Source organism: Dermacentor variabilis, chromosome 9, assembly GCF_050947875.1.
Source record: "Dermacentor variabilis isolate Ectoservices chromosome 9, ASM5094787v1, whole genome shotgun sequence".
NCBI lineage: Eukaryota > Metazoa > Arthropoda > Arachnida > Ixodida > Ixodidae > Dermacentor > Dermacentor variabilis.
The window spans coordinates 144,789,384-144,803,474 of NC_134576.1; the positions used below are offsets into that span (position 1 = coordinate 144,789,384).

The 14,091-nt window shown below is 47.6% G+C and overlaps 1 protein-coding gene across 2 annotated transcripts in view; it reads right to left on the reverse strand.

Annotated features, from left to right (window-relative positions):
- The window catches only part of LOC142557732 (uncharacterized), a 134,581-nt gene that overhangs the window by 22,806 nt on the left and 97,684 nt on the right, over positions 1-14,091 (reverse strand). For both annotated transcript variants that reach the window (XM_075669784.1, XM_075669783.1), the window contains exon 13: positions 589-2,145. In XM_075669784.1, the coding sequence (XP_075525899.1) occupies positions 589-2,145 (1,557 nt within the window). The remainder of the gene's footprint in view (positions 1-588; positions 2,146-14,091) is intronic.

Consider the following 14,091-nt stretch of genomic DNA (forward strand, 5'->3'; position numbering starts at 1 on the left):
AAATGGGAACCGAATACACACGACACTATGCAGACTAAATGGGACCAATGCTTCAGACATAAGAGCCAGGAAAATGTAAAAAAAAAGGGGGGGAGGGGGGGGACAGACATCAACTAAGTTTTACTGCACATAATAGAATAGTACACAAGATGCATATGTAAAGTGCCTAGCTGTTTATACCATGGAAACAGGCCCACAGACAACTGCTAGTTGAAATATATACAACTGCAGCACAGCTGCTAATGCTATTATGCAGCACCTGCCAAACACAGCCCAAGTTTGCAAGGCTAGGGCTATACTTGCTTCATTACTACTGACATTTTTTCTAATTCTGTGACATCCACAACACAATGCTTCAATGTAGCCCTCCTTCGATATTATACAATAATTGTACACTGTGAAACTTATGACCATGCATTCCTGCTCTCAAGCTCCTTTCACCAAATGCAGCAGACTGTAGCAAATTGGGACGACTTGAAGGGACAGCTTTGAAAACAGTGACTGACCACTGTGTGTGGCACAGAAATTCCTTATATGGAAAATGGCACCGTAAAGCAAAACATCTTCAAGACATGCGAGTCAACTCACCTGGCATGCTGGTGGCAGCAGGCGCTACTGTAGAGGTAGCAGCAGGCTTGAGAGGGTTGAGGGCACCAAACGCAGGAGTGGGTGTTGTTCCAATGCCAAATGTTGGCTGCTGTGCTGCCACCTGCGACTCTGGGGGCTTGCTTGTCAAGTTGCCAAAAGATGGCAAGGGAGCAGATGCACCACTAGAAGGTTGGGGAAAAGCCGGCGCAGGCTGTGAGCCAAATGGAAATGTGGCAGCGCTGCCATCAGTTTTCTGGCCAAAGACGAACTGCGAAGTGGGGAAGGCTGGCTTGGCAGGCTCGACAGCCGGTGCTGCCGCTGGCAGAGAAGGTGTGACTATTGTTGGTGCAGCAGATGCTGTAGTGGCTGGGGCTAGGAAGCCAGGAAGCTGTCCAGATGTGGTCTGGCCACATACCTGAGGCAGAATAGATGGCTGTTGTGCTGTCACAGTGGGGGCTGACATATCATTAGGCTTTGCTGTCAAGCCGAATGAAAATGGCTTTGCCGTTACTTCTGCTGCTCCTGCTGCAGTTGCAGGTGTTCCAAAACTGAAAGGCTTAGCAGGAGTGTCAGCAGATGCGCCCAATTTTGGTGGTTGCTCTGCAGTCGCACCAAATTGAAACAGCTTGGATGGTTCCGCAGGAGCTGCCGGTGCTATGAATTTAAAGGCATTTGCAGCTGGCTGCTGTTCCTCAGAGGAACCAAGCTTGACAGCTTTTGCAGGCTCCTCCACCCCAGAGCCAAACTTGAAGCTTCCGGCAGACGTCTCTGATGAAGAGGTGGAGCCAAATGTGAATGGCTTTGCCGGTTCCTTAACAGTAGACCCAAAAGTAAAGCCTTTGCTTGGCTCTGCCATGTGACCGAGCTTGAAGCTGCTCGGTGCAGCTTCTCCAGAGCTGCCAAGCTGGGACGGCTTTGCAGGCTCGTCTGTGGTGGAACCAAACTTGAAGGCCTTTGTAGAAACTTCTGCACCAGGTCCAGCCTGAGGCAACTTGGCTGGCTCGTCTGTTGTGCCCCCAAACTTCAGAGGCTTTGTGGGCTGCTCAGAGGACGAACCAAAATTAAACAGCTTTGCTGCCTCCTCTGTAGTTGTTCTCAGCTTAAGTCCCTTGGCTGGCTCCTCTGAACTAGTAGTGAGTGTAAATGCCTTTGTAGGCTCAGCTGTTATGCCAAAGTTGAATGACTTTTTTACTGGCTCCTCAGTAGTGGTGCCAAACTTTAATGACATGGTTGCTGGCTTCTCGGTGCTGGTGCCGAACTTGAATGTCTTAGATGCTTCTCTAGCTGGCGAACCAAAGTCTATGGCCTTTGATGGTTCCTCCGCAGTAGTAGCAGAAGTTATTTTGGTAGTGGTTGTTGTAAGTGCGGCAGTGCTAGTAATACCAAACTTGAATGTTTTTACTGCACTCTCTGAGGAAGCAGCAGCTTCGGATAGCTTTATTGAGCTTGAAGCAGGTATGCCGAACTTGAATTGTGTGGCTGTCGCAGCGAAGGGTGCCCCTCCAAAGCCACTAGACCCAGAGGAGGGCAACTTGAAGTTGAATGTTGCTGCAGCCGCTGTTCAAAGCAGAAAGAATAACAGTGCATGTCACAAAAGAAAAAAAAAATGAAAGCAGCTAATATTGTTTCATACTGTTTTTTTTTTCTCCTTATTTGTATTAGCTAGGTGCTCTTAGCTTCAATACAATGTAGCTACAGACTGCAGCTATGTCAAATCCACAGTAAATGCATTTGCACAATCAATCAGATTAGAAAGAAAAAGGCACAAGAAGAAAATTTAAAAAAAAAAAGGCTAGCAACCAGGCACATACCCCTCCCCCCCCCCCCCGCGACCTTCCTCGTCCACGCCACCACTTCCCACACGCATTCCTAAAGCACTACCAAATGAATCCTGAGAGTTGACGGCTATTCGACGGTCAACTTTTGGATGGCGGCAGTTATCGGCATCTCCTGGGTTGTGAAGGCCAGCTTTCTCATTGATTCAGTGCCCGCGCGATTAACTTGGGATGCATTCAGCTGTCACCATCTATTCAATGGTAACACGCATTGCTCTTGCTTCGTTAGTTCAACCTTCTTTGTTTAGTCTGATCTAGGGACCAGGAAAGGGATTCGGTTCATAGTCAGCCTGTCTGTGTGCTCGTGGAACCAGCTGTGGCAGGAGGAAACAGCAGTTGCATTTAACTTTTCGTGTTGTTTCATTATTTCCTCAAGTGACAGCTCGGCGCGACACTGGCAAATCCTCGGAACCATTTACCTGCGACATGGGTTAGATAAGGTGTAAAATAAAATAATGCGAAAGAGCGCCCATCATCAAACCCTGCTGTAACCTTCAAACACATAGGCAATATGACTGTCACCCATTACCTCGTCTGGTTTTTCCCTAATTGTACAACACTTTTCGTGCAAAACTAGCAACTGGAAACAAGAGTCGCAAGGGGTTGAGAAATTAAGCGATCTACTAAGGGAGGGAGCAGAGGCAACAACCAAACAGAAATGAAAAGCAAAAATTAGCAAATTTATCAGTTGTTTGTGAAAATATTTATGGACTAACATCTTTTTATCTAAAAAGGAACTAGAGAAAACGCCGCTGGAAGGGGAGAATAATTCCGTGTGTCCTGAATGACACTTCTACAGTTATCAGTCAAGCCGCCTGACGTAGCCACTTCTTTGCTGTGCTTATGTGGGCATTTTTCTAACCTTCCGTAGTGGCCGCAGTACGTCTAGAACCGCAGCGTCCTGCGCTCTACTTGGCTGGATGGGACTGGCGGCCACGCATCGCTTTGGAACTTCCCAAATAACAATAAGAATTGGTTTTGGCACTTGGTAGAGCAGTAAACGTGGGATTGAAAAGAATTGATTGTTCCGCAAATACAGTGAAACCTCGTTATAACGAACAGTTAAAAAGTCGGAAATTAGTTCGCTATATCCAGAATTCGTAATATAAAATTTCGTAAAAAATACATGCAAGAGGAGCAAAATTCAATCAGAGAAGGCACAGCAACTCGAACGATGCTTACTTGGGTCACGTTCATTTATTTACGCACAAAGAACTGCGTTATCGCGGCCTGCTTCTTGGTGTTGATAGCATTCCGTATCACGCCCTGTTCCATAGTTTGTTCTTCACAATGGTACTCAAAGTGCTCCTTGGGATGCCAAATAAGTCCGCAAGAATGCACTTCTTTTCGCCGTTCTTGACACGTTGAATAATCTCGAGCTTGGTCTTTAACGTCAGTGCCACTCTTTTTTTCACATTCATCGCCATCACAGCACTACGCACACCCGCGCACCGCACTCAACACGACCACCAAAAGAGCCTCCACACAACGCTACGACGGCCACGCCACTGCTAACACTAAAACGCAAAAGCAACATTCGATCACGCCGCTGCCGCCGCTGCTGAAACGGCGCTGTCAGCGGTTGTGAGATGCGGACGATTTCTTTGGCTGTCAACTCTCGATGACGACGTGGCATCTGTGGCGCTGTCAGCGCCTGCGAGGTAGTCCTGAACGTTTGCTGCGCCGCACAACACACTTGTAGTGCAACGAAGCCTGCTGCCTGCTATTAAAGTAAGGTAGGGCTTGGCGTCGCAAAGTTCGTTATATCCGTTTTATGCCAAACCGCGTTCGCTATAGGAAGTTAAAAATACATGTGTTTGACAAAAATATTTCGGAAGAGTTCGATGTATTCAATAATTCGTTATATGCGTCTTCATTATATCGAGGTTTGACTGCATATATTTCTCTATAATTCTTCAAAAACGCTACTACAAATCTTTATTTTACACATTTGCTTGTTCACTTGTTCTTGGCAGTGTTCTTGCTGTGCTTCTTTTCTGCGCAAGCTCATTCCATATAATTCCCTGTTTGCCAAGTAAAGGAAAGGTGACTCTCACAGGCGCACCTGTAAGACAGCTTTTAATGCGATAGCATTAGGCGTGCTGCGGAAAATCCGGCACCTGTGTCCGGCGTCGGACGTTGCTTTGGCAAAAAGCATGTCGAACCAAGTTCTGAGTCACGCATACCCAACCACTCATCTACCACCAAAGTTGCTCATACCTTGTCTTTCATTCTTTACAAAGTTACTCCTCGGAATTTTGAGAATGGCAGCCCACAAACAAATGTAATGTATGAAAAACATTGAAAGCGCATATCTCTTATGTTGACTTTTCTCAGACTGAAATATTAAAAGTGCGAAACAATAACAGGAGATCAACCCACGCAATAGGCCGCGTTTTTACCACAAACTTGCCTTTGTGCATAGCGTTCGCCACCAGCGTTTCCCGGTAAGCGTTACGGTTACATAAGCTGCAGTTGCCGGGAAGTGGAGAAACCGGTCAGGGCTCTTTGAATGCTATCGCGTTCCACTCTTAAAGGTGAAGCTTAAGCTTTCTCCAAATTTTTCATTTCTCTTTTGCAGTTTTGTATGTCTTTATAGCGAATGGTGGGCATTATTCAGATTTGTAATAGTAAAGAACCCCCCCCCCCTCATTTGCATAGAGAAGTTAGCTAATTCCAACTGCCTCCCCAATCCTGATGCGACGTCTTAATCTCCGTCGAGAGCAACTTGGGGATAGTTTCTTTCAGCTAGCGTTGCTTTAAGGCCATTTAGGTGGTGGATATAATTGTTATCTTTGCTGCAGATTCTTCTTATTCATTTCCCCTGTCCGACAAAAACTCCTTGCTTGCAGTGTTGCAGGTGATGGCTGCTGTAGTCTAAATATTGCTGGCTATCCGTAGGCGTCCGGTAAAGTGTCATTCTCAGTTTTCCATTTTCTATGTACACCATCATGTCGAGGAAGTTGATTGGACTAGGAGAGTGGTGAGCAGTAAATTTAATACTTGGGTGAAAGCAATTGAAATGGCTAAATAAGTCGGTTAATGCACTTGTGCAGTGTTCTCATATTATAAATATGTCCTCCATGTAACACAGATAGCTGCGGGGTTTTAAAGGGTAGGATTTTAACAGGTCTGCCTCAAGCTGTCCCATGAAAATGTTCACATACGTGGGAGCGAATGGCATTCCCATGCTATTGCTCTCGTTTTGCTCGTCTTGAATTTCCATCTCCCGCCTTCCTCGTGTTTTCCCTGAATAAACTATGCTTGACATTTACAAGCATTCAGACTGGTGAAACTGCCTTAACTTGCTGACAATGCTAATGCCTTCATTGTGCAGCATGACATAGCCAATAATGTGTGCCACACCACAGTCATCTAGCTTTAAAGTATGCAGATGAGCTATGTGGTTCGCTGCAGTCAAATGCAGCCACAAGTGCCTTGGATGTCTCTGAACCCTTTGCATGAGCCGATTGTTACCTTATTATCAATGTTGTGATGGCAAACATGCGAATCCATAGTCCAGCCATGTGGCATTGTCAATAGGAGATGTAGCGATTAAATTGTGTCAACAAGCAAACGGCTGTCTCAAAATAAACCTGAACTTAAAAAAGAATATCTTACATTTCTCATACAGTATCAACGGTCATGAGCTTGCTCGAGTTAAACAACATAAATACCTAGGTCTTATATTTACACCCGACTTGCGTTGGAATCTTCATGTATATGAGCTTTGCGCAAAAGCTAACAAAGTATTGTGGGGGCTGAGACGTAACCTGCACTGTGCCTCACCTGAAATTAAAATTATAGCTTACAAAACCTTGCTAAGGCCTATAATTGAATACGCAAAAATAGTCTGGGATCCCTACACCCAAAGTAACTGTCTAAAACTAGAGAAGGTCCAGCGTCTTACTTCTAGGTTTATATTTAATAAATACCGCCGTTTTCACTCTCCGACTGAATTGTGTAAACTTGCAAAGCTTTCACCTCTGCAAAAACGTACGGAGTATGAAAGGCTTAAATTCCTGTTCTTAGTAATTCATAACCATGTCAAAATAAGATACGACGAGTACTTCCAGATCAAGACACAGGAAACATCACGGCACAGACACAGCATGTATATACCTCCTCCCACAGTGCACAATGACTGCTTCAGGTATAGTTTTTTTCCCAGGGCAATTCAGCAGTGGAACTCTTTGCCTGACTCAATTGTCCAAATAAAATCACTTAATACATTCTTGGAAGCAATACATTGTCTTATGTACCCTGATACACCCTGATGTTCTGTAGTAATATTGTGACATAATAAGTCAAAATGTGCTCTGTATTTATATGGTTAATGTGTTTCATATCAGCAGTGCTACTTCATTTTTAAAATTTTTTTAGTGCATTGTTCAATCGCACCTATGTACTTCTGTTTATGTATGTTACATCCACTCCTGTAATAGCCCGTCATGGGCTGACAGTATCAATAAATAAATAAATAAATAAATAAATAAATAAACTTTTTAAATATGTGGCACAATCAACCCTGCCAGTGATGAAAAAAAAAAATTAAAGGACACCTAAGCATTTCCTATGAGTCGTGAATGCAAAATGGTTAATGTCCAATTTAACAGCGCTGGGTGGTCAGTCCATCAAGTTTGCTGCGAGTAATGTGCCATAGTAGGACGTGCTGCCCGAGCCAGCAAGCAGCAGCTTGTGGTGCCAATGCCGCATGCCAACGATGAGGCAATGCCCTCTCCCATCAGACAACACATGGCATGCTACTGCAGCAGCAGGTGTCCCCTTTCGCCTACTCAACGCCATTGAGGCACGCTTGTACCTTGGCGTTGCAGCCAATGGGAATTTAGGTGCCATTTCGCTGCTACTGACACCAGACGTCCACTTTCTCGTTCAATGAGTCATTTGACATTTTCGCATCAATAATCTTTACGGCAATGTTTAACTATGACAGACTGTCTTCAGCTCAGGTACCATCGAAACCTGTTAAAACGAAATCGTATAGGCACAGAAATGCCATGCATTTGTGATATTCATCACAAATGTGCATGGCAAGATCAGAAAAAAAAAAAAGATGCATTGGCTCTATGACAAACAAACTTGATGCCTCCAATGGGCAAGCTAATGGTCTCTTGTCAATTTTAATGGGGGCTTGCCAAGCCAATACATGACACCTTATCAATGCTGAATTACAAGTGCACTTTGCACCTTTGCTACGTAACGATGCCATCGGTGTGATCACAAAGGATCGGTAAATTGGCTTGCTGGCTGTGGGCCTGCTGAACCAAGCCGTTGGCCGAGACAATGATGCATGTCTAGGTCGTGCTGTTTCAAGTTGCTCTAGCTAAGTATTAAAAAGGAAACATTTTTCTTTGGCACTTTCGCTCATTTTCGTGGTCTGCTGTCAGACTATCACTGCCGATACAATGGTGCCAATGCAAAGGGCGTGCACTCTCGTGCAATTGAGCTCTCGGGCGTTTGCTTCGCTGAATGCAGTTAGGTCCTTGATTTTAGATGCACTTGCTGTCGCGCAAGAGCTTTGTGGCAACTGAATCTTTAGATGCTGTGCTGGAGCATTCGAGGAGAACTGCCTCCGACTCTTCTCCAGTTCGTCATATTGTGGTTCAACAGTATCCAATACTTCAATGAGCGTTGTATGGCAAAAATTACCTGAAAAACTGATTCATGCCAATAATGGTGGAAGATGAGGAATCTTGCTTTGGTGGGACTACAGCAAGCTTGCTGCAGACATTACACTTAGCGGGCAAGATTGGAAGTGTGTGTGCGAGTACAAGCCAAAGTTTTATCCCTTTGAGGGTCAAGGACAAATATATGGCAATGCTAAAAAGTCCCAAATGATCGACGCCATATATTTACGATGCCGTCCATAGTCACTTGGTTTTAATTTCAGGGCTTCTTTATGGCGGCGCTTCATAAACTGCTCACGCATTCGTGTGTGTGCGGCGTTTAGCCTCATGGACTGTTTACGTTTGTTGTGCTCGCTAAAAGTGACATCTGGCTTCTAATCTTTCAGAAGGTAAGTGCTAGATGCCCGCTCCTTGTTGCTCACAGGAGTCGCGTGCAGAGTGAAACCCCCCCAACGCAGAAATCACAATTCAAGAGGTCCACGCCATGCTGCAGGACATCTGCAAGAACTCAGTACTGGAAGGGGACTACATCCAGTACACAGCTCTCCGCAACCTCAATAACGAGGATCTTGAGCAGTTGGTGGACACGTTTAACGAGCATTGGCTGAATGGCATGCTGCCCCAGACATGGCGCCATGCGGATACGGTCGATCCCAGATATATCGAACTCGAAGGGGATCACGAAATAGTTCGATATATATATTGATACTTCGAAATATAAAATAGGCTTGTCAAAAGCTTCTTTAACAACTCCACACATCTCAAGGCAGTTTCCCGATGTCGTGACTAACGGAAGATTACCGATCTGTGCCTCCAAGGCGCGTAACAAAACAAAAACAGCGCGATGACCAGAGCACTTTATTTCGGAAAAAAAAATCTGTGACCTTTGCTTGCTTTTTCTTCTGCACCATCAAGTTCATTAATTTTTCCTCAAACTTGTTGACAGTGTCCAAGTGAGAGAGGCCAGCTCCTTCCATTGTGCCACAACAGCAGCGAATGATGCTGAAAGCTGATGCAAGTTCAGCTGCAGTGCATGGTGGTTGGTCCTCTTCGTCAGAACCTTCGCCGCTGCTTGAGTCTGCGTCCTCGTCACCCATGATGTCAGCCACAATCTTTGCATCAGCGCGATCCACTACAGCTTGCATGCCGTCGTCAGCGTTGACGAAATCGCATGCCTGTCACCTGCATGTCACCTGCAATGCATGTCACCTGGGAATGCCGAGAGCTTGCGAAATTCGCTGTCCAGGCATCCGGCGTCATCGTCTTCACTCGCTCCAGGGCGACAGCTCCAGGGCGACTGGACTGCACTGCCTTCAGCTTAAAGGGACACTAAAGGTTACCAGAAAGTAAAGTTAAAGTGGTAGAGCAATGTTCTAGAACGTCTAAGGCGTCAATATAATCGCGAACAGAGCTTTAGTAACCGAGAAATTGAGGTAAATGCATGACACGATTTGAGACCCCCCAGCGACATTCCGGTACTAGCCCGATGACGAAAGGACTCCTCATAATTTGTGTTACTAATACTCAACTACTAGTATTAAAAATATCATTTCATTCGATTATAAGACGGAAAAAAATGCTACTTGTCTACGTCTATTCGATTCTAAGAAAAAAATAACATTTTGACGTTACCCTTCATTAATATGGGTGTTCGAAAGGTTTCGTTTTCGCTCGACTCTGCGCGCTCGACTCTGCGCCGCACACGCTTTGGAGTTTCAGTAGTTTCGTTATCGCATCGTGCTGTGAGGGTTCTGCTGGCTCGCGAAACTTTCATTTGGAACAAACAGCGAGAATGCCACGTCCATGTGATGTCGTGGGAAGCCTTCGTTGCTTTCCCGCTCCGGAGAGCCGGTGTCGAGGCCGCCGTCGTAGTACGCAACGACGCCGGCAGTGTGAGCCCTCTGCAGCAGGTCGCGCTCGTCGGTGCTCAAATCGCTGAAGTTGAGCCCACCATCACGAGCCAATCTGTCGGTGTCAGGGTCCATTGCGACGAGCGTCGAAGTTAGCGTCACAGAATGAAGTATCAGCTTATGGGCGTCTTGCGCTGGAGTTTGAGGTATAGTAGCGGCGCCTGGTGGCGGTGCGGGAAACGATATCTGGGTAGTGCCAGCTTGGGTCGTATTGAGCCCTGGCTGTGGCGAAGCACGTTTCTAGGCCGAGTTTTGCGTCGATTCGCACATTTTTATGCCCTGTTGCGAGTGCGAAAAGGCTCGTCGCTTCTCATAGACCACGCCGACCACGCTGTGAGCTCGCCGCAGCCTATAGTTTAACGAAAACGGACTCTCCGTGTGCCGTGGGACGTAATGTGGGACGTAATTCGTTTCTCCTTCCGCTAGCCACCATACTCCCGCTTTCGCTCTGCTGTCGGCTCTGTCTTGGCTCTGTTTCTGGCCGCGCGTTCGCGTTTTGCGCAGAAAAGCCGTAGCGCCGTCTGCGGACGCCGTTCTACTCACCGATGGCGCAACGTCACTATGAGACCATGATGTCAGTACTCCTCGATCGGAGGGCGGGCGATTTGAACTGCGCTAGAGGTACGCAGACGCTTCAGAACGCATTTTCTCTTAAAATAAGTCTCTCCTTGGCACGAAACAAGCGTTTCGAGGTTTCTGTGATGATATTTCAACAGTCCACGTTGACTTAATAGTAACCTTTAGTGTCCCTTTAACATCGGCTTTGTCCTCGAGGATCGTACTCAGGGTGTTGCGAGGAATTCCGAACGCCGCAGCGACCAACAACTTTTTCTCGCCAGCCTCCACCCGTCGAATGATGTCCGCTTTTGTTGAAAAATCCAAATGCTTGCGCTTTTTCGTGGCCATGGCTCCGGAACACATGCCAAAAGCGGAAAGAAAAATGCACTGCACCACACTGCTCAAGCCTTCGCGTTGGCCTCGTGAATAAAAAGAACAAGGCAAATAAAAAAACGCACCGCTCCGCGTCTCCGCACTACCACAAGCACAAGCTGCACTGATCTCGTTCGTCTCACTGCGCCAGCGGCGTCAGCCAACCACAACACATGAAACGGGCACTTGCGGTCAGCGTGGTTTCTCCCTCTCGCTTCCCTTTCACACCCAATCGCACTCCAAGTGCTCCTCGTAACGTGTGTTTTACCCACATGCCCCTTTCTCAGAGTGCGGGGCGGCGCGCGTGAGATTGCGGGAACATCGCGAGAGCTTCATGAAGGGAAGCGCACTTGCGGGGGTAGGATGCGATGGGGGAAGCGCACTTGCAGGGGTGGGGTATGGTGGGAGAAGCGCACTTGCCGAGGCGCAGCTCAGCACGGAGTTCGATACATTGATATGCTGGTGCACGGGAGTTCTATTTATATGCGAACAATCGCACTATACTTTTGCATGAGATTCCCAAGGGGATTTTTCAACTGTTCGATATAGGAAATAATTTGATATATCCGAGTTCCATATATCTGAGATCGACTGTATATCCCTCATCAACATCCTCAGACCAGTGTCACTTACGTCTTGCATAGGCAAGCTCACGGAGCATTGTTAAGAACGGCCAGCTGCAGTGCAAGTTTGCCAGCCATTTACGCCAGCGGTGGCAACCTCATCTTGGAACGCCGCCGCCAACCTCTAGCCACGGCGTGACTAAGTCGACTTTGTGTCGGGAACAATGCGCGCATCCTCCACTCTCCGTCGCTTCAGCTAGGATGCGTTTGACGAAGCAGGCTTTGTGCTGAAACCACCACCGTTATGCTCTAGCCTCGTCGCCGTTGTGACTGAAGGAGTTCGACGAAGCAGGCTTTGTGCGCAACACGACAACGCGGACCTAATCTGCTACGGGTGGGGGAGTTGCCGTGGGAACGTCGTCATGGGCTCCTTCCCATGCGCCGACCAACACGCAAAACAATGTGCTACCTGGGCGCGCTACCCGGGACGGCTCCGAGTTCTACGAAATTCATGTGGTGTCGGTTTCAGACCGTGAACACGTGTGTGTAAGCCGCCCCAGGGAGAGGCGGCATGTTTACAATGACTCGACGAACGTTTCCGTCCCCTTGGAATCAAGGGGGGGACCAAGTGCTTATAAGCAGTGAGTGTCGGCTGCTAGAGTGTGCTCGTTGTCGTGCTCAAAATGTACTCGTGAGCTGTGTGCTCGTTGTCGTGCTCGAAATATACTCGTGAGCTGTGTGCTCGTAAGCTGTTTGCTGTATGCTCGTCTTGCGGGCTCAATTTGGGAGTCACGCTAGACTGTCGATGTATCTCATGTTCAAATGTAAATAACATGTAAATAAATCCTGCTCTCCTAAGTCCCAACGAAGAGTCAAGCTCCTTCCTACAGCTACGACTGCCAAATCTTACATCTGAATGGCAGCGGTGAGATCGCCTACAGCTCGTAGATTGTCCGACAGCTCTAACAAATGGTGGCAGCGGCGAGATCGTCCGACGAATCTTACAGCACGTGGGCCCTGCGGCGCCTGCAGCTGTTCCTCAAGGGCCAGTCCTTTTTTCTGCATATGCAGTTTGGTTTTTGTTCACGCATGTTGACACAGGACGTGCTACTACAAAAAAAAAAAAAAAAAAGACGTCCTGGGTTCCCCACAGGGAGCCTTAACCCGCCCTTTGCTCGCGCTTGACCTTAAGTCGGCCTTCGACAACGTGGAGCACGACCTCATCCTCAAGAACCTCGCTGAATTGCGTTGCAGCATTTGGGTATAGAACTCCGTCCAAGTCTTCCTCCGCGACTGCACAGCAACAATCGAAATTGGTCCTCAGTGCTCGGGTATCATCCAACTAACGGGACGTGGCACCCCCAGGGATCAGTGATCTCACCAGCCCTCTTTAACATCACTATACTAGGTCTCCTCAAACAAGTGGATGAAGTCACGCATCTTCACTATGCACCCTATGTTGACAATATAATGCTGTGAACGGCTTGGGGCTCCGACAGAGCCATCCAAGACTAGCTCCAACAGGCGGTCTAGATCGCATCAAACTAGGCCTGAAACAGTGGGCTCAGCTGCGCACCACACAAGTCCGAACTTGTCCTCTTTCGTCCAGGCGGCAAGTCTCCCCGGCGGACACGGGTAAGATACCTCACTTGCACTCTTGGCGAACTTGAGGAGAACACAGTCTTCTACGCGGACGCAGCTTGTCAGCACTAGGGCATACAACAGTGGTGGTCAACGGCACCCACGAGGTTGTGAGCGCTGCCTCTATTCTCTCTTCCCCTTTAACTACCGACTCGGGAGAGATCCTGGTGGTAACCCTTGCCATCCAGCCCATCTTGAGCTTCCCTGGGGAAACATATTACATAATCAATGATTCACAAGTGGCATGTAGGACTTTCTTGACAGGTCGTGATATTCCAAAAACCGCCCAGTGCATCCTTTCAGGTGCATCCAAATTAACAGCGCACCTCACCCACAACATTCACCTGCTCTGGACGCCTGGCAATGGCTCACGGCTGGATAATGAAAGTGCTCATTGTGGCTGCTCTAGAAATCCTCTCTGAGCAGCCCTGCACAGTGAGGCGGTCAACACAGAGTGTAGTTCCCCCTCCTCACATATTGCGAGGTTACACAGCACTACACATGCCAACGTCAGCTGTATCAACCACCACTGGCCTATCGGGAGGAGGCAGTCGCACTTTGCCAATTGCAGAACCACACATTTCCGAATCTCCACTTCCTGCACATCCTATCCCCCATGCGCCACCTCAATGCTTGTCCAGGATGTGGTGTTTCCCCCACCACGTTGCACATTACGGTACGATGCACCACTCCTTGCTTCCCATCCCTTCCCCATATCTTTCTTGCATGCCACATGACAAAGCAGTAGGAAGGCGTCCTTCACCATGGCATCTTCAAGGTCAGCCGGGCACTGATCCAATGGGCAAATGAGGCATCGCTGAAGATGCCATAGGAGCCCCGGACTAGGGGCCCCTTCCCAATTTTCTATTACCTGTCAATCAAAAAGGTTTTCATCATCATCACGTACTGTGCTCAGCAAAAGATCTCCGGAGTTTCATAGGATTATGTTCCTGCTTTCATAGCTTTGTCTGGAACT